The 19,450-nt window shown below is 41.9% G+C and overlaps 2 protein-coding genes across 2 annotated transcripts; one reads left to right on the top strand and one right to left on the bottom strand.

Moving 5' to 3' along the window:
* Positions 1 to 488: 488 nt before the first annotated feature.
* Positions 489 to 17,553, top strand: LOC147614509 (protein JINGUBANG-like). Its single transcript, XM_086780550.1, has 2 exons — positions 489 to 1,637; positions 17,329 to 17,553. Exons 1-2 carry the CDS (start codon positions 489 to 491, stop codon positions 17,551 to 17,553), a joined length of 1,374 nt encoding a protein of 457 aa, XP_086636676.1.
* A 19-nt stretch (positions 17,554 to 17,572) lies between these two features.
* LOC147614510 (protein JINGUBANG-like) lies at positions 17,573 to 19,150 on the bottom strand. The gene is made up of 3 exons (XM_086780551.1): positions 19,141 to 19,150; positions 18,298 to 18,446; positions 17,573 to 18,190 (listed from the first exon to the last, which is right to left on the bottom strand). The coding sequence occupies exons 1-3, from the start codon at positions 19,148 to 19,150 to the stop codon at positions 17,573 to 17,575; spliced, it is 777 nt and encodes a 258-aa protein (XP_086636677.1).
* Between the last annotated feature and the right edge of the window lie 300 nt (positions 19,151 to 19,450).

The following is a 19,450-nucleotide window of genomic DNA, read 5'->3' on the forward strand; positions in this document are numbered from 1 at the left end:
AAAGTGGGTGCTGGTGCAAGTGTAAATGTGTGCTATAATCTTAGCCCACAAAGAGTAATGAAGGAGTATGCACACAGACACGTGTGAGTCACTACCATCCTGCACATGTAGATAAAGATAAGTTCACAAGAAGAATTAACAGTAAGATAATCAATGAAGTCAAAGGAAGGTCTAGCCATGTATACTCCATGTAAAGGTCAAAGGAAGGTCTAGTCAACATATCTAGAGATCCTATCCGTTCAGGAGAAAAAGGCTCCAATTTGATGATCATAAAATTGTCGAATTACACAGAATTAGGACCAACTTATTTGGCTGATTACGCATCAGGACGATTAGGCGTTGTTATATATATATATATATATATACCGTCGGTCCCCTCGGGCCAACACGATCGTATACTGTTCTGCCCCTATTTATTAACTTCAGTACTCAATGATTCGGAGCGTCACGACTAGAAACTGGATCAATATTGTAGCTCGAGCAGCGACATGGTGGAGGAGCCAGCGAAGTCCAGTCAAAGCAGCCTCCAAAATGCTCACTGCAGTTCATCTTCTTCTCATCAACAGTCGAGAGACTTGCTCCATGCAGCCACGTGTACGGGTGTGTCAACTCTCACTGGCCATCAGGGCCCCGTGTCGTCCATCCTCGCTGCCGAGCGCTGCATCGACATCCTCTCGTGGGAACAGCGGGAGCTGTTCCCATGCGGGCGATTTGGGTGCGGTCGTGGGCAAGGACGTTCGACCGTGAAAGCCCTGGTGGTAGCGGGAGACAGGATTTTCAGCGCCCATGGTGACCACAAGATCCGCGTGTGGAGACGGTCATCCACGAGTGCCGGCCCCAGCCACAAGCTCGTAGCTACACTACCCACTTTCATGGATCGCTTTATCAGTAGCTTCTATGAGGAGAACTATGTGGAGGTGCGCCGGAACCACAAGAAGCTCTGGATCCAACATGCTGACACAGTGTGCGCTCTGGCGATCGGAAAGCGTCACCAACTGTTGTACTCTGGGTCGTGGGACACGACGGTAAAGGTGTGGAGGCTATCCGACCTCAAGTGCGTGGAGTCCATTGACGCCCACCACGACGCCGTGAGTGCCCTCGTTGTGAGCGAGGAGGGATTCCTGTACACAGGCTGCGCTGATGGCACAATAAAGGTGTGGCGGAAACAGTTGAATGTCAAGAGGCACGATCGAATGGCTACTTTGAAAGCCCACGAGCCGTCTCTGAATGCTCTTGCGTTGACTGCGGACGGAGAGCTACTGTTCTCTGCGGGTTCAGACTGTGCAATCGCAGTGTGGAGAAAGCGCACAGGAGAACAACACATAAGTGTGCTGTGCTCGAAGTTGCAAGGGTGTCATCCGCTACCCATTCTGTGCCTCTGCACGACACGTGGCTTGCTGTTCAGCGGCTCTGGGGACAAGACCGTGCGGGCTTGGCGAATCAGTTACCAACAACAACGAGACGGTGTGATCCCAATGAGCTGTCAGCTGTCGTGCGTGGCCATCCTCAAAGGCCACAATGGACCCGTCCAGGCCATCTCGGTTGCAGCCAGCGTCGTGGATCGTCAGCTCGTGGACTACCTTGTTCACAGTGGAAGCGCCGACAAGAGTGTGAAGACGTGGAGACTATCCTGCCAGGTATAGATCATGATCATCACCAACCTGAGGGTGGCCGGGTTCATGATGCGATAGCCAACGACCGATCATCCTTTTGGGCTTTAGTGGTGGCTGCCAGTATGTGACAGCATACCGTAAGAGCATGCGCCCATGAATGTTTATGTTTGCCACCTTCACTCCTTCCTCGACGTAATGGCTAAATGGAGCTACCCTAATACACCTACATTACAGAGTAGGGTTCGGGAAAACATAGGCTCCGCTTCACCTAGAACTTGTTCAATTTCTTAAAAATAACTTCTCAAATTGGGGAAGAAGGAAAAACACCTCCTTAAAATTTTCAAGATTTTTGAGGCATATACCGAGCGAAAGAGTGAGCCTTATACTTTGTGTACGTCATGTACCGGCGACGTGGTGCTTCTCAACTTGATCACATGATTTTCACAAAGATCAACTCTTAGCCATGATAATGATTTGGTACAATTCAACAAGCATGTAAAGTACTTCTCCCGTTAAATATAGAAGAATTAAAGAAGCACCCAAAATTGAAAGCATGTGAAGTACTTCTCACGTTAAATATAGAAGAATTTAAAAAGCACCCAAAATTGAAACCAGCTTCGGCCCACTTTGGATTTCCAAATAATTACTTTACTATAATTTAAAAAGCATTCAGTAAATGGACTTGTGTGTTACACTTTCTTGCAAGAGTTGCAGATGAAAAACATGCTACCAAGATAGCCATGTCAAAAAATATGTGGAGAAGGACTTGGCAACAAATGTAGAATCATGTACAAACACGTACTAATGTGGTTCGACATGTACAATCATGCACAAAACATTGAGGTGATTTCTAACTCGTAGATGTGTTTTACAATTAAAAGCCATGCATTTGTCTTACAAGGGAAAGAGAAAGGGAAAGGAACTTATAACACATTACGAGATCTTGAGACGTGCTTTTTTCTCTTATCTATAAAACTTAACATCCTAAATACCTTACCTAGAAAAATGGCAATATTTATATATAGCAAACTCACCACTTATCTAGTAAATAAGTGCTTTCTGGAAACAATAGCAAGTGATGATACCTATATAGACACTTGAATTTTTATCCAAGGGGAAGCAAAAAATCGATCCATGGGGGGGGGAGATAAAAAATCCCTATATAAGGGAATAACGTAGCAAAAAAAAAATTATATATAGAAAAAAGGTTCACTATAATCCAAATGGATGAAATCCAGGTGACTGTCACGCCCGACTATCTGTTGGGCTATAGCTGCACCTGGTTATAGAGAGGACATAAGCCAAGTCATTAGCTAGTCCAGTAGCTGGGCCTCACTCTTAACAAAAAACAAAGGGCATAAATAAAGGCTTTTTTATGCTTTTATGTTTTTATCACACACTTTCTTATTCCATATGGGACAAGGTTGATCCTGATGATCTAATTCCGATGAGTGAAGGGAGTTAGGTGGAGTTGAGAAGAATGGGGACAAGGAGTACTTTACTATAATTTAAAAAGCATTCATTAAATGGACTTGTGTTACATGCATGTTACACTTTCTTGCAAGAGTTGCAGATGTAAAGCATGCTGCCAAGAGAGCCATGTCAAAAAAATATGTGGAGAAGAACTTGGGGACAATTGTAGAGTCATGTACAAACACATACTAATGTGGTTCTACATGTAAAATCATGCACAAAGCATTGAGGTGATCTCCAACTCGTAGATGTGTTTTACAATTAAAAGCCAAGCATTTTTCTTACAAGGAAAAGGGAAAGGGAAAGAGAAAGGAACTTATAACACATGATGGGATCTTGAGACGTGTTTTCTTATCTTATCTCTAAAACTTAACATCCTAAATACCTTACGTAGAAGAATGGCAATATCTGTATAGCAAACTCACCACTTATCTAGTAAATAAGTTCTTTTTGGAAACAATAGCAAGTGATGATATTTATAGAGACTTTAATTTTTCTCCATAGGGGAAACAAAAAATCAGTCTATAGGGGAAAGAACAATCCCTATACAAGGGAAATAAAAACCATAACATACCAAATAATAAGTCTCTATATAGGAAAAAGATTCACTATGACCCAAATGGATGATAGTAGCGAGGTGAGTGTCATGCCCGGCTATCTGTTGGGCTATAGTCGCACACCTTGCTGGCAATAGATGGGAAATAAGCCAGGTCATTAGGTAGTCCACTAGCTGGGCCTCACTCTTCACAAAAAGTAGAGAGCAGAAATACGAGAAAGGAACTTATAACACATTAAGAGATCTTGAGACGTGTTTCCTTCTCTTATCTATACAACTTAACATCCTAAATACCTTACCTAGAAAAATGGCAATATTTGTATAGTAGGCTCACCACTTATCTAGTAAATAAGTGCTTTCTGGAAACAATAGCAAGTGATGATATCTATATAGAGACTTTAATCTTTCTCCATAGGGGAAACAAAAAATCGATCCATAGGGAAAATAAAAAATCCTTATATACAAGGGAAATAAAAAACATAACATAGGAAATAAAAAGTCTCTATATAGGAAAAAGATTCACCATAACCCAAATGGATTATCGCGAGGTGAGTGTCATGCCCGGCTATCTGTTGGGCTATATCTGCACACCTCGCAATAGATGGGACATAAGCCAAGTCATTAGGTAGTCCAGTAGCTCAGCCTCGCTCTTAACAAAAAACATAGAGCAAAAATAAGGGTTTTTTATGCTTTAATGTTTTTATCAGACACTTCCTTATTCCCGATAGGACAAGGTTGATCCTGATGGGAACAAAGGAGTAAGTTGAGTTCAGTACACAATAGTTAAAAATAAAGAAAGACGGGCCATATATTCTCAAAGAGGGGATAATGACATCATTAAACAAATCCATTAATGCACTATTATAAGTGGGCCTATTTGCAACATCTTTTTGACGGAAATGAACATGTTAAAAACCTTGAAGGCGTTGAAATTCACATTAATAAAAGAATCGATATCATACCGTCTGAATAACCGCCTAAACAATATTTTGTTTATGACGTCGGTTTTTATGCTTTTATCAATGAAAATATCAACGACTATTGTGAGTGCTATTCGATGATTACTTCAATTGATATACGTTTTAAAGTTTGTTGGCATAATGGTACATCCAGGTGCAGTCCTATAGGCTGAATGCATCACTATGCCAGCATTGAAGGGTACTAACAACAACTATACTCAAATTTCACAAAACATGGATTTTTATTACTTTGAAGAAATTTCATAATGTCTTTTATTTATGTTTAGAATATGTGCTCAAACACATGGAGTCGACAAAAAAAACACTTAAAGGCATTGCTACTGTACATAGTGCCTCTTGTGAGCAAGGCCAAACCTAGTCATCGGTTGATTCAAGTTTTCGCATTTGTCCCTGCAAAAAATATTCATAATGAAAAAACATAGAAATGGCAAGTGATGCAAAACTTTAGCATGGGTGCAAAGTCTAGAGGCTTACCATATTGACCACATTTGTCTAGTTGACGTTGATTCCCTCTCGCTCAAGTTGCTTGAGGAGGGCATATGTGCCGTGCTTTAAGGCATACCTTTCCTCCGTATCATTCAGTGCATGACCAACCACTCTTTGTTGGAAGCATAAAAGCCAACCATAAATACTTAAAAGAAATGCAATGCACAATATGCCAACAAAAGTGAGTGAGTGTACTATTAATAATTATAAATTATGTGTGGAGAATATCCCATCCCATCTCCAACAAGACCAGTCGCAAACCTTAGAAGCAATCAATTGACCTATTGTGTTAGACTGCTGCCTTAGACACATTGTAAAACAATAAGACTTTTGTGTGATGTTCTTAGACAGATCGAGAACTATCACCTAATACACATAATCCCTTATCCCATAACTAATACTAGTTAGCACAACATCTGTATACGATATACTGATCATTTTTATACCTGGATGACTAAGAATCAACCCTTACTCAGGCTAGCTATCCCCAAACCAAACTTAACCAAAGTTAACACTAGTTTGGTACCAAAACAGGACACTTAAGTGTCCTTTTCTGGGGGTTGCAGAAAAAAATCAAACTCCTAATGTAGGCTTTAAAAACCAAAATGCTTCATTGGGCATGTAGAACATAACCCTAAGCTTATGTAAAAAATGCTAAATATATAAAATACCTTTTTATTTGGAAGTACATAAGCAACAAAGTAGCATATGTCTTGAAAATGAACATTTTTTAAGATTTTTCCAAATATGCAAGCATCATTCTCTCAAAAAAAATCCAATGATATCAATAGCATTTTTCCCAAGATATTTTGATAGCATACATCAGTCCAAGGAGGTAGAAGTTCACCAAAAAAATCATTTTCCTTTCCTAGAATTTTTTCCAAAAAAGTTGCATAAAATTACCAAAAGTAACGTGTATTATCAAAACTCAATCACGCCACTAAAAAATAATGTAGCCCTATCAATGAGAATGTTGATTATTGGTTTTCATGCTTGAGATGAGATAAATAAGCCATAATTTGATGTGTATGACACTAACTTAGCCTCCACTTAAGTAGGTTCTTATCGCCTAGTTCTAAAAAAACTGTAAAAAATAAAAATGTAAAATTTGATCATCTTTTATCAAAAACTAGTCATAACTATGCTTGCACAAGTAGTCTACACCTATAGTTACAACAAATAATGCACTTACACAGCTTTCCCCTTTGATGAAAATCAAAATTAGGCTCATAATTAGACATTTTATGTATTAAAAACAGGTTGCGCAAAAGGCCATGTATGAGAAGAGGCCCAAAAAGTGGCTCTAAAGTTTTGAAAAATTCAAAACAAAGTAGTATTTACCCGATATAACATGGGTGCACCTCAAGTTTTACATTATTAGCTTGCATATGGAAGGAGAAAAATTCATGCTCCACCTGTATAAAAAACGTCATTTCAATATTAGCGAGTCAAAAATTTATCCAATAGTTGTCGTTTGATGATTCCAAGATTTAGTTTACATCATGGGCTTTCCATCAAGCCAAGTTTCATGATCAAACTATGTCCCTTCTAAAAGTTATGTCCAAATTACTACTATTTTTTGAAAAGAGCAAAAATCATGCATTTTATCAGCATGTGTCTAAGAAAATTAAAATATTGCCTTGCAAAAGCTAAGAAAAGTGCAATTTAAAAAATCTCAAGGATTTTTTGGGTCTTGAGGAACATCTGTGGATGTTAAGCATTTCAAAACTCTTAATAGATAGCCCACAAAAATTCAAGAACTGTTCAGGACACTTTAGTGTCTCAGGACACTTAAGTGTCCAATTACAGAACTAGTGTTAACTCTCACCAGTAGTCTGTTAACTAAGAGAACTCCTTCCCTTCAACATAAAATTGAACTAAAACACATAAGAAAACCTTAATATCCCATAATTTGATCCTTTAGATACTCAAAGAAGTTTATATAGCACATAATAAAGCTTCAATCTTGAGTATATGAAAGAAACAAACAACAAAGCAAAATAAACACTCTCAAATGACCACAAGGAAATCCAAACATGTATTCTCAAATGTGTACAAGCTGAGCATCAACAAAAATAATCAGCAAAAATTATTTGCAACTTTTATGTCCAGTACAACGAGGGAATGCTTGAGAAATCCTTGGTTCTTCCAAGTATCTAACAATGGTGCACATTGGGAGGTTATGGGACACCAACTCCAAAAAATAGAACTCTCTTCCTCAATTGCAACCCTCTACGCTAGACAGAACCCAAGTCTTCTCCATGCAAAATCCCTCGTTGCCCTCCTCACAAGATTTGCAGATACTTCAATAAACAAGCAAAACCCTCCAGCTCCTCCAACTCTCAAGAACTCTCTTCTTTTCCCACAAAATAAGATCCTTCATGTAGTCGCTTTATCTTCTCCCCCTCTAAAAATAATCCCCGTAGCCTCTTTATTTTTGTGGAGCTAACCTCTATCTTTATACATCCCCTACTTTACACAAAATCCCTTACTTGCTTTTTACACAGCTACCTTGTATCTTTATACATCCCCTACTTTACACAAAATCCATTACTTGCTTTTTACACAGCTACCTTGTATCTTTATACATCCCTTACTTTACACAAAATCCCTTACTTGCTTTTTACACAGCTACCTTGTATCTTTATACATCCCCTACTTTACACAATATTTTTAGTTTTTCATGCAATGGAGGCTAATAACAGCTTATTACAGCCTGCATAAATATTCATGCAAAAACCCTACATTTGCTAAGGTCCCTAACCATATTTTATTGATTTATGTTCCTCCTGGGATTGGGGTGAGCATCTTAAGAGCCTATTTATTGGCCTTGAGACATCATGCACTTTGATACCTCGCCATAGGATCCTCAATAAAAGGCTCAAGGTCTCCGTTGAAAGAAGATCTAGTTCTCTTTGCCATCGGCATCACTTCTAGTTCTTCTTCCAAACCGATAAGGCTCGATGCTTTACCCTTCTTCTTCTCATCAACAGCACCACCACTACTGTTGGGTTTTGAGGATCTTTAATCTCTACACCAAAAGCATTTCTTTATTGTGCAGATACTGAGGTAAGGGAAACATGTCTCCACCCATGCGAGGCTTTCCTCAGTATGTATTGTAATGGTCCCATTCACCACAGTTAAAGTACCTTACAGTCATTGGATATATTTCATGACCCCTTCATCCTTACCATGGAGATTTCCCATTTTGATTGGATGGAGCTACAACTCCTTTACCACCAAATGCTCCCCTTCCTTCTCCTCTACCTACACCACCAACCATATTAAGACTCATGATTTTCATTAGTTCAATAACTCCATGTAACTCCTCTTTCAAAAAATCTTCCTTTCCCTTTAACTAAGGAGGAGCTGGTTCTTATTTGGGAAAAGCGTCAACTTCATTAATGATAGGTCTCTTTTTTAGATCCTCTTGGAACCCCAATTGCCCTAGCCTCTTCATTTTCCACTCTTTTTCTTGAGCAAACCGAACAGCTTCATCAAAGTGGAGAGGATTCTTCAGCTCCACTTTTAGTTTGAGATCTATCTTAAGGTCGGCCACAAATCACTCCTTTATCGTCTTTGGTGAAACTTCAGGATGTAAAGCACCTCTTGAGTGTTGAAATGTAGAGAGAAAGAGACGAGACAAGAGACACATCATGTACGCTCCCAAAGACTGATTCATATTGAGGACAAGATACATATATATAGGTGAGACCAAGTTAGGTAGAGTGAGCCATATATAGAGCTCCAACACCCCCACTCAAACAAGGGTCTCTAGCTATGGATGAAAAAACCCTTGGGGAGTACAAGGGAAAAACCCAAGCCCCTCTACAAATGTGAAAATATGAACCAGAAGTAATGATGTGAAAGTGCATTGTGCATATATGTACAAATATACAAAAGGACGAAGAGGTCATAGTGTGCAATTGTGAAATGTGCAAAGTGCATGGTGTCTAGAAGATTACAACGATATATGTACAAAGCTACCATAAGAGTAAAGTGCCTAATCTAGAAAGAGTGAGCCCGAGGCAACTCCAAGCTCTGAGCGCAAGAGAATGAAGCGTGACTCATTGAGACCTTTGGTAAGAATATTTGCAATCATCTGGTCACTTGGACAATGTTCAATCATGATAGTGCCTTTGCGTACTTCGTATCAAACATAATGGTAATGCACAGCAATATGTTTTGACTTGGTATGTTGGACATAGTCTTTTGCAAGACTAATAGCACTCTGATTATCACACCGCAAGGGTGTACTAGAAAGAGGAGAATGGCCAATATCTGTCAACACTTGTCAAAGCCAAATGAGTTCACGAGCTGCAAGTGATGCCGCAACATATTCAGATTCGGTTGTAGAAACTGCAACACAACGTTGTTTCTTGCTGGTCCAAGAAATAAGACAACCATTCATGAAGAAACAATTGCCACTAGTAGATCGCATAGATAAATGTGAGCTGGCCTAATCTGCATCTGTGTAACCCAAAAGAGAAAGAGATGGAATGGAGTCAGATGTGAATTGTCGTTGATAAACCAAACCATAATCTACAGTGCCTTTCAAGTATTTCAACACGAGCTTTGCTGAAGACCAATGCTTAAGAGAAGAACATGCAAGGTGTTGCCCGAGATAGTTAGCAATAAACAAAATGTCAGGACGAGTGTTCAAACCAACAACTTTGTTGAGATATCGAGCTCTAGTGAGGCGGTGGACACTGATGACCCGCCTGGGGGATAGGCCCCACACTTACACCACTGGCATGGTTGGTGAGATCATGGGAGATATGTGGCCAGTGGGATGACAGGCTGTGTGACAGCCACTCTAGAGACTGGCATAGTTATAGCTCCAGCTCATTTAGTCGGGTTCACACTATAGAGAACCCGTGTATGTATTTGGTTGAGTACCTTTCATATTGTGTGTACTCTTATTCTTGTATATGGTGTGTTGAGTGTTGAGTAGAGAAGAAGAAGATTTCAAACTCTCACCTTGTGTGTTCTCTATTAGGGTTTTGTGAGTGTGTGTGTATGCTTGCAAGAGCTCAAGATCTCTTCCCCCCTGCATCTTTTCATGGTATCAGAGCCTGGTTCGTGCTAAGGGCTGAGCTGCAAGCAAGAGAACCACAGGAAGCGGTACGAGGGTAAGAGCTTCAACTACTCTTCCCTATTGTGTTGGTGACTACACCCTTGTCGGGAGCTCTACGGGAGGCACCGGCAAACGATCTCCGATTGAGGAGCTTTCTTCGCGGGAGTGAAGCTATAGGGCAACTATACAGTCCTACGGAAGTCCTACGGACTGAAATTTTCGGGCCGAAAACGCGTTTCGGGCGCGTCAGGACCTCCGTTTTTCGGAAAGCAGGCGATTTCGAGCACTGCGGGTAAGTCATTGATTCTCTGCAGAACTCTGTTTTTAGAACTGCAGGAAGACAGATTGACTGTGCAGACACTGTGGGTGCTGCAAAGAGGTCTACAGTTGCCATTGGGTGTATGTATGTGCATTGAGGTCACTGGTTGTGACATTTGAGTACTGCAGTACCGCTGTGCAGAAAATACAGCATTTGTGCAAAAAAAAACCAGAGTGCAGTTTCTGGTAAAATTGTGTGTTTGGCAAGATGTCTAATGATGGCATAACACAGATTGTGGCTGAGAAGCTGGATAAGAATAACTTCCATGCTTGGAGGTTCAGGTTGACAAATTTCCTGATGGGAAAAGGCTATTGGGACTACATAGAAGGTGAGCATGAAGAGGCACCGGAGATACCGGATATAAATCCGACTGCTGCAGATGTGAAAGAGTTTAAAGATTGGAACCAAGGGGCGAGGAAAGTAATGTATTGGCTTTCCATAAGTATACAGGACACCATGATTGGGCACATTCAGGATGCCAAGTCCCCCAAGGAGACGTGGGACACCTTGGTAAAGCTTTATGAAACAAATACCAAGGCACGTAAGATACAGTTGAAGAATGAACTTCATACTATGGAGAAAAAGAGCATGTCTGTGAATGACTATGCATTGAAGATAAAGGGCATTGTGGAATCCCTTGCATCTATTGGTGTGTCAGTAGATGATGATGACAAGGTGGAAGTCTGTCTACGTGGTCTCGGGCCACAATACAAGGCGTTTAAGACGTCTATTCAGACTCGGGAAAACATTCCCAACTTTACAGATTTGGTGTCTATGCTGATTATCGAAGAGAAGAACTTGGGTGAAGACCAACAGTCTTCACAAAGCAAAAACAGTTCAGAGCAACAGGCCTTCTACACAAGTTCAGGAAGAGGACAAGGTAGAGGAGGCCGTGGACGCGGTCAAGGAGGTGACCGAACAGGTAATCAGAATTATGGCCAGCAGCAGCAGCAACAACAACAGTCCCAGAATCAACAACAACAACAACACGCAGGTGGAAGAGGCAAATTCAGAGGCAGGGGGAGTCAAAGAGGCCGTGGAAATTGGCAAAGGCAATATAATGATACACGTGAATGCTATTATTGTGGTAAGCCTGGACATGTGCAGTCAGAATGTTATAAGAAGCAGGCTGACATGCAAAATGGAAAAGTGCAGCAAAACAACTATGCATCCTCAAGCAGAAATAATGAGGATAATGAAAGGTTGTTTGTTATGCAGCATGTTGTGAATGCCATGTCTGAAAATGTTGATGCAGCACAAAAAGATAATGTATGGTATGTGGATTCAGGTGCTTCGAACCACATGACGAGTCATGGGGAGTGGTTCAAGGAGATGAAAAACTCGGAAAGACCAGGTTTTGTGGAAACAGGGGATGACACGGCTCATCCAATTGCCCACGTTGGAGATGTGCCATTGTCTATGCAGGATGGCAAAGTGAAGTACCTTGCAGATGTACTTCATGTACCGAACATAACAAAGAATCTGGTTTCAGTTGGCCATATGATTGAGCAGGGTTTGCAGGTTCGGTTTAACCCTGATGGGTGTTATGTTGAAGATTTCAAAGACAAGTGCAGGTTGGTTGCAAAAGGCAACAGAGTAGGCAGAATGTTTACGTTGGATGTAGACATGCCTGAAATGAGTGCTGCGATGTTTGCAAATGGTTCAGGAGTTGTTGCAGACACAGACATATGGCATAAAAGAATTGGACATGTAAATGTGCAGAGATTGAAGTCTATGCAGACAAAAGGAATTGTGACAGGGCTGCCAAAATTTAAAGTGGAAGGTATGCAGAAAATATGTGAAGCATGCCAATTTGGGAAGCAAACAAAGCATGTGTTTCCACGTAACAGATATGTGAGCAGAAATGCACTAGATGTTGTGCATTCAGATGTATGGGTCCTACGAACAGGTACTATGTACTTTTATTGATGACCACACAAGGAAAGTGTGGGTATATTTCATGAAGGAGAAGAGTGAGGTGTTCACTCACTTTCAGAATTTCAGAGTTTTGGTTGAAAAGCAAACAGGAAAATATGTCAAGTGCCTAAGGTCAGATGGAGGGGGAGAATACTTCTCTAATGAGTTCTCTGAATTTTTGAAGAAGAATGGTATTCGGAGACAGTTCACATGCAGATACACTCTGCAGCAAAATGGAGCTGCTGAGCGAAAAAACAGGCACATTGCTGAGATTGCGCGAGCATTGATGGAAGAGAAGAATGCCGCATTGCTATTGGGCTGAGGCTGTTTCTACAGCAGTATACATCATGAACAGGACTCCAACTGCAGCCATACATGATGTAACTCCAGAGGAGAGGTTTACTGGCAGAAAACCAGATTTGTCTCATCTGAAAGTCTTTGGATGCATTGCATATGTGCATGTGCCAGATGAGCTGAGAACTAAGCTGGATCCGAAAGCTGAAAAATGTGTGTTTATTGGATATTCCCTGGAGCAAAAGGGATACAGGTGTTATAACCCTGCTACACGTGAGTTGAGGGTAAGCAGGGATGTTGTCTTTGATGAGATGAGCAGTTGGTATGCTGCTGAAAAAGAAGCTGTTGGGGCTGATGTGAGTGGAAGTGTGGTTGCACAGAATGCAGGTCAGCAATCACAGTCTTTGAGTGGACCAGGAGAGTCCTCATCTAGTGGGTCTGTTTTGATAGACCATGGAGTGGCAGGCTGCGTCATAATACCAGTCCTGCAAATGTGATTAGTACATCACGTAAAGGAAAAGAGAAAGTGGTTGAGCCCCTTGGTATGCCTGACATTTCTGCAGGGCATTCTCATGTTGATGGAGAGTCTAGTGGCTCAGATATGAGCCTTGATGAGGAGCTTGGGATCCCAGCTATGAGAACACCTGGTGTAAAGAAGGCTATGGAAGCCATGAATGAAAAGCTGCGAAGATCTGGGAGAGTGAAAAATCCTGTGCAGAGATTTACCTATGATGGTTATGTGGCACATCACTATGCATATATGGCAAAAGTTGTGCAGGTTGTAGAGCCCACATGCATTGATGAGGCTATTGGAAATGTGTGTTGGGAGAAAGCTATGCACGAGGAGATGGATGCACTATATGGAAATGAAACTTGGGATTTAGTGCAATTGCCTAAAGGCAAGAAAGCCATTGGATGCAAGTGGGTGTACAAAGTTAAACATAACAGTGATGGAAGCATAAACAGGTACAAGGCTAGATTGGTAGCCAAAGGATATGCGCAGACATATGGCATTGATTATGAGGAAACTTTCAGCCCAGTTGCCAAGATGGCAACGGTGAGAGTTGTGATAGCAGTGGCTGCGTCAAAGCAATGGTCTTTACATCAGATGGATGTAAAGAATGCATTCTTGCATGGGGATTTGCAAGAAGAGGTGTATATGTTGCAGCCACCTGGTTATGAGGATGAGGGTCACCCCGAGCATGTTTGCAGGCTGAAGAAAGCCTTGTATGGCTTAAAGCAAGCACCAAGAGCATGGTCTGACAAGATTTCTGAATATCTTGTCACTATTGGCTTTCATGTAGCCAATGCAGATTTCTCATTGTATGTGAGACATGGTGATAGAGGGGTTGTGCTTGTTGTCATCTATGTAGATGACTTGATCATTACGGGGGACCATGATGCAGAGATCTTTGATGTAAAGATCTTGCTTAGACAGAAGTTCGAGATGAAGGATCTGGGGGAGCTCAGATATTTCTTGGGCATTGAGGTGATTAGGTCACCACATGGTATTGGATTACTGCAGAGACAGTATGGCTTGGACATGTTGTCCAAGTATGGTATGACAGGCTGTAAGCCTATTTCTGTGCCATTGGATCAGAATGGCAAGTTGAGTGCAGATTTTGGAGAGATCTTAGAGGATCCTACTATGTGCAGGAGCATAGTAGGAAGTTTGATCTACATGACGATCACCAGACCAGATTTGAGCTATGCTGTTGGGTTGATGAGTCAGTTTATGCAGGTTCCACGAAAACCGCATTTAGATGCAGTGAGACGCATACTGAGGTATGTGAAGTCTACTTTGCATTGTGGACTATTCTATGAGACTGGGACAGAGATATGTGTACATGGGTACACAGATGCAGATTGGGCTGGTAGTATCTCAGACAGAAGATCTACCAGTGGATTCATGTTTTCTTTGGGGAGTGCTGCTGTGACTTGGAGCAGCAAGAAGCAGCCTACAGTTGCTCTATCGAGTACAGAGGCCGAGTATAGAGGAGCTGCTATGGCAGCATGTGAGGTAGCTTGGTTGAGAAAGCTACTTGCAGATTTGGGTCTATCAGTGGATAGACAGACAAGTTGTCATTTTCTGTGACAACATTAGCAGTATACAGTTGGCCAGGAACCCAGTCTTTCATGCTCGTACGAAGCACATAGAAGTCCACTACCACTTCGTCAGAGAGAAGGTCTTGGCAGGAGACCTTGACCTTGTTTATGTCAGCACAGAGGATCAGGTAGCTGACATCTTCACCAAAGCATTGGGTACAGAGAAGCTCCGCAGATTCAGGGCTTCGCTTGGTGTACATGAGATGGAGTTGAGCTCGAGGGAGATATCGAGCTCTAGTGAGGCGGTGGACACTGATGACCCGCCTGGGGGATAGGCCCCACACTTACACCACTGGCATGGTTGGTGAGATCATGGGAGATATGTGGCCAGTGGGATGACAGGCTGTGTGACAGCCACTCTAGAGACTGGCATAGTTATAGCGCCAGCTCATTTAGTCGGGTTCACACTATAGAGAACCCGTGTATGTATTTGGTTGAGTACCTTTCATATTGTGTGTACTCTTATTCTTGTATATGGTGTGTTGAGTGTTGAGTAGAGAAGAAGAAGATTTCAGACTCTCACCTTGTGTGTTCTCTATTAGGGTTTTGTGAGTGTGTGTGTATGCTTGCAAGAGCTCAAGCTCTCTTCCCCCCTGCATCTTTTCAAACTTGAAGACATCCAACCAAATTAGCATATGGTTGATTTGTAACAAGCTGGCCACCACCATCAACCATCAGAAGTGTTTTTCATGGAACTCGCAAGACAAGGAGTAGTTGCTGAATGTACAGATTCCAAACCAAACTTCTTAATAGTATCTTCAATAAACTTTGACTGTCGAAGTAATAAAATACCTTTGCTGCGATCCCTTTGAATTTGAATGCCAAGACACGAGTGAAGCTCTCCAAAATCCACCATATCAAATGCCGAAGATAACAACTGCTTACTTTGGTGTAGAAATCCCAAATCATTGGAAACAAAGATTATATCATCCACATAAAGGGCAAGGATTACAAAACTACCATTTTGGTGTTTAGTAAATAAGTTGGGATCAGAAGAGCAAGAGAGAAAGCCATGGGAGATAAGAAAAAGATCAAGCTTGATGTACCAGGCTCGTGAAGCTTGTTTAAGACCATATAAAGCCCTATGAAGACGAGCAACAAGATCTTCCTTACTTGCAATAACAAATCCTTCTGGCTGTTCCATGTAAATTTTTTCATTCAAATCTCCATTCAAGAAAGCTATGCGCACGTCCATCTGATGAATTTCTAAGTCAAATTGAACAGCAAATGCCAATAAAACCCGAATACTAGTAATGCAAACAACTGGTGAAAAGGTTTCATGGTAATCAACGCCAGCAACTTGAGAATAACCTTTGGCAACTAAACGTGCCTTGAATTTGTCAAAGGATCCATCTGCTTTAAATTTTGTCTTATATACCCACTTACACTTAATGGCAGTACGACCAGGAGGCAGCTCAGTGAGTATCCATGTACCTTTAGAGATAAGAGAATCGTACTCTGCTTCCATAGCCTCTTGCCATTGATCCTTTTGTGGAGAACATATAGCATCACTATACGTGGCCGGATCTTCAGAAGTAGAGAAAACATTAGCCTCAAAATCTTCATCATAAACATGACAAGAACCATGCTCAAAATCAATAGGCTGATCAATAAAAATGTCAACATCATCAATGACAGCATTCGGAACCAATGGTTGTGAAGAAGAAAGTTGCTCTTTAGATAGTTGTGAAGAGGAAAGTTGCTCTATAGAAGAAGATTCATCATCACACAAGAATGGAAAAGCTTGAAGCAAAGATTTAGTATCATCAGAATCATCCATAGACCATGTACCACCCATAAGCTGTTCATTGAAAATAGCATCACGATTCACAAGCACTTTCTTGGAAGACGGGTCATAGAATTTGTAGCCTTTGGAAGTGTCAAAATACCCAATAAAAATAACTTTAAGCCCAGGAGCATCAAGCTTTGCTCGTGTTTCTTTAGGAACATGAATATAAGCAATACATCCAAAGGTTCGAAAATGAGATACAGAAGGAATTTCACCTGTCCATGCTGTGATGGGTATCTTACCAGAAGGAGCAGTAGTAGGAAGATGATTCTGAACAAAGACTACTGTCAAGAGAGCTTCACTCCAGAAAACACGAGATAACCCAGAATGAATCAGCATACATCGTATAGCATTGATAATAGTGCGATTCTTACGTTCAGCAACACTGTTCTGTTGAGGTGAATATGGAATAGTATGTTCATGATGAATACCATGGTCCGTACAATAACTCTCAAACTCACGAGACACATATTCTCCACCATTATCGCTGCGAAGTTTCTTGAGGCGACGACCAGTTTGAAGTTCGGCAGCCTTGTGAAATTGCTTAAAAACAGATAACGCCTCAGATTTTTGTCGAAGCAAGAAAACAACTGTATACCGTGAGTAATCATCAATAAACGTAATGAAATAATGATGTTGTGTTCTCGATGGAGGCAAAGGCCCACAAATATCGGTATGAACAAGATCCAACAAATCATGAGAATGAACTGAATTCGAGAGAGGCGCTTCCACTGTAAACAAGGTAGTCCACGACGCTGGCAACCGAGATGGCCTGGACGGGTCCATTGTGGCCTTTGAGCATGGCCACGCACGACACCTGACTGCTCATTGGGATCACACCGTCTCGTTGTTGTTGGTAACTGATTCGCCAAGCCCGCACGGTCTTGTCCCCAGAGCCGCTGAACAGCAAGCCACGTGTCGTGCAGAGGCACAGAATGGGTAGCGGATGACACCCTTGCAACTTAGAGCACAGCACACTTATGTGTTGTTCTCCTGTGCGCTTTCTCCACACTGCGATTGCACAGTCTGAACAGTCGCTCTCCGTCCGCAGTCAACGCAAGAGCATTCAGAGACGGCTCGTGGGCTTTCAAAGTAGCCATTCGATCGTGCCTCTTGACATTCAACTGTTTCCGCCACACCTTTATTGTGCCATCAGCGCAGCCTGTGTACAGGAATCCCTCCTCGCTCACAACGAGTGCACTCACGGCGTCGTGGTGGGCGTCAATGGACTCCACGCACTTGAGGTCGGATAGCCTCCGCACCTTTACCGTCGTGTCCCACGACCCAGAGTACAACAGTTGGTGACGCTTTCCGATCGCCAGAGCGCACACTGTGTCAGCATGTTGGATCCAGAGCTTCTTGTGGTTCCGGCGCACCTCCACATAGTTCTCCGTGAAAGTGGGTAGTGTAGCTACGAGCTTGTGGCCGGGGCCGGCACTCGTGGATGACCGTCTCCACACGCGGATCTTGTGGTCACATTGGGCGCTGAAAATCCTGTCTCCCGCTACCACCAGGGCTTTCACGGTCGAACGTCCTTGCCCACGACCGCACCCAAATCGCCCGCATGGAAACAGCTCCCGCTGTTCCCGCTAGAGGATGTCGATGCCGTCCGAAGCCGTGTAGAGGTAGCACTCGGCAGCGAGGATGGACGACACGGGGCCCTGATGGCCAGTCAGAGTTGACACACCCGTACACGTGGTTGCATGGAGCAAGTCTCTCGACTGTTGATGAGAAGAAGATGAACTGCAGTGAGCAAGTTGGAGGCTGCTTTGACTGGACTTCGCTGCCACCATGTCGCTGCTCGAGCTACAATATTGATCCAGTTTCTAGTCGTGACTGAGGTTAATAAATAGGGGCAGAACTGTATATGATCGTGTTGGCCTGAGGGGACCGACGGTATATATATATATATATATATATATAACGACGCCTAATCGTCCTAATTATCCTGATGAGTAATACAGCCAAATAAGTTGGTCCTAATTCTGTGTAATTCGACAATTTTATGATCATCAAATTGGAGCCTTTTTCTCCTGAACGGATAGGATCTCTATATATGTTGACTAGACCTTCCTTTGACTTCTACATGGAGTATACATGGCTAGACCTTCCTTTGCCTTCATTGATTATCTTACTGTTAATTCTTCTTGTGAACTTATCTTAATCTACATGTTAATTCTTCTTGTGAACTTATCTTAATCTACATGTGCAGGATGGTAGTGATTCACACGTGTCTGTGTGCATACTCCTTCATTACTCTTTGTGGGCTAAGATTATAGTGTCTGTGTGCATACTCCTTCATTACTCTTTGTGGGCTAAGATTATAGCACACATTTACACTTGCACCAGCACCCACTTTTGCACACACACTCACACTTCTATTTGCGCACACATTTGCACATGGTGCACACATATTTACAGATATGTGCAAACATTTAAACATTTACTGCATGTACACCCCACCCACATTCATTCATGCATTTGCACCTTCTATGCACACGCACACACTTGCACATGTACCCATAGTTACCTGTGCACATCGTGCCCCCATTCACACATTTATGCATTTACACTCATGTACGTTGTTATAAAAATTGGGACAAAACTAATATCCTCTATAGCATGCCTCTCGTCTCTCAATCGTGCATTCACAAGATTTAAAACACCAATCACTTGATTCAACCAGACCCCAATTGTATTGAAGACACAACACATGCACAAAACACTACAATATTGAGTGATTTAAGAGGGATGATTTTATTACATAGATGGATTATAGGACTAGATTAATACAATAGGAATGGATTCAGATATATTATCCTCCTCATCACAGATTTCTA

Source organism: Cibotium barometz, chromosome 42, assembly GCF_041138505.1.
Source record: "Cibotium barometz isolate CiBa-2024 chromosome 42, ASM4113850v1, whole genome shotgun sequence".
Classification (NCBI taxonomy): Eukaryota; Viridiplantae; Streptophyta; class Polypodiopsida; order Cyatheales; family Cibotiaceae; genus Cibotium; species Cibotium barometz.

Bases quoted from the DNA above. Each gene is read 5' to 3' on its own strand.
- LOC147614510 (XM_086780551.1), bottom strand. The intron at 18,191-18,297 runs GTGTGTCAACTC...TAGCGGGAACAG, and splicing joins CCATGCAACCACGTGTACGG to CGGGAGCTGTTTCCATGCGG.
- LOC147614509 (XM_086780550.1), top strand. From the start codon at position 489: ATGGTGGAGGAGCCAGCGAAGTCCAGTCAAAGCAGCCTCCAAAATGCT. The intron at 1,638-17,328 runs GTATAGATCATG...ACTGAATTCGAG, and splicing joins CGTGGAGACTATCCTGCCAG to AGAGGCGCTTCCACTGTAAA.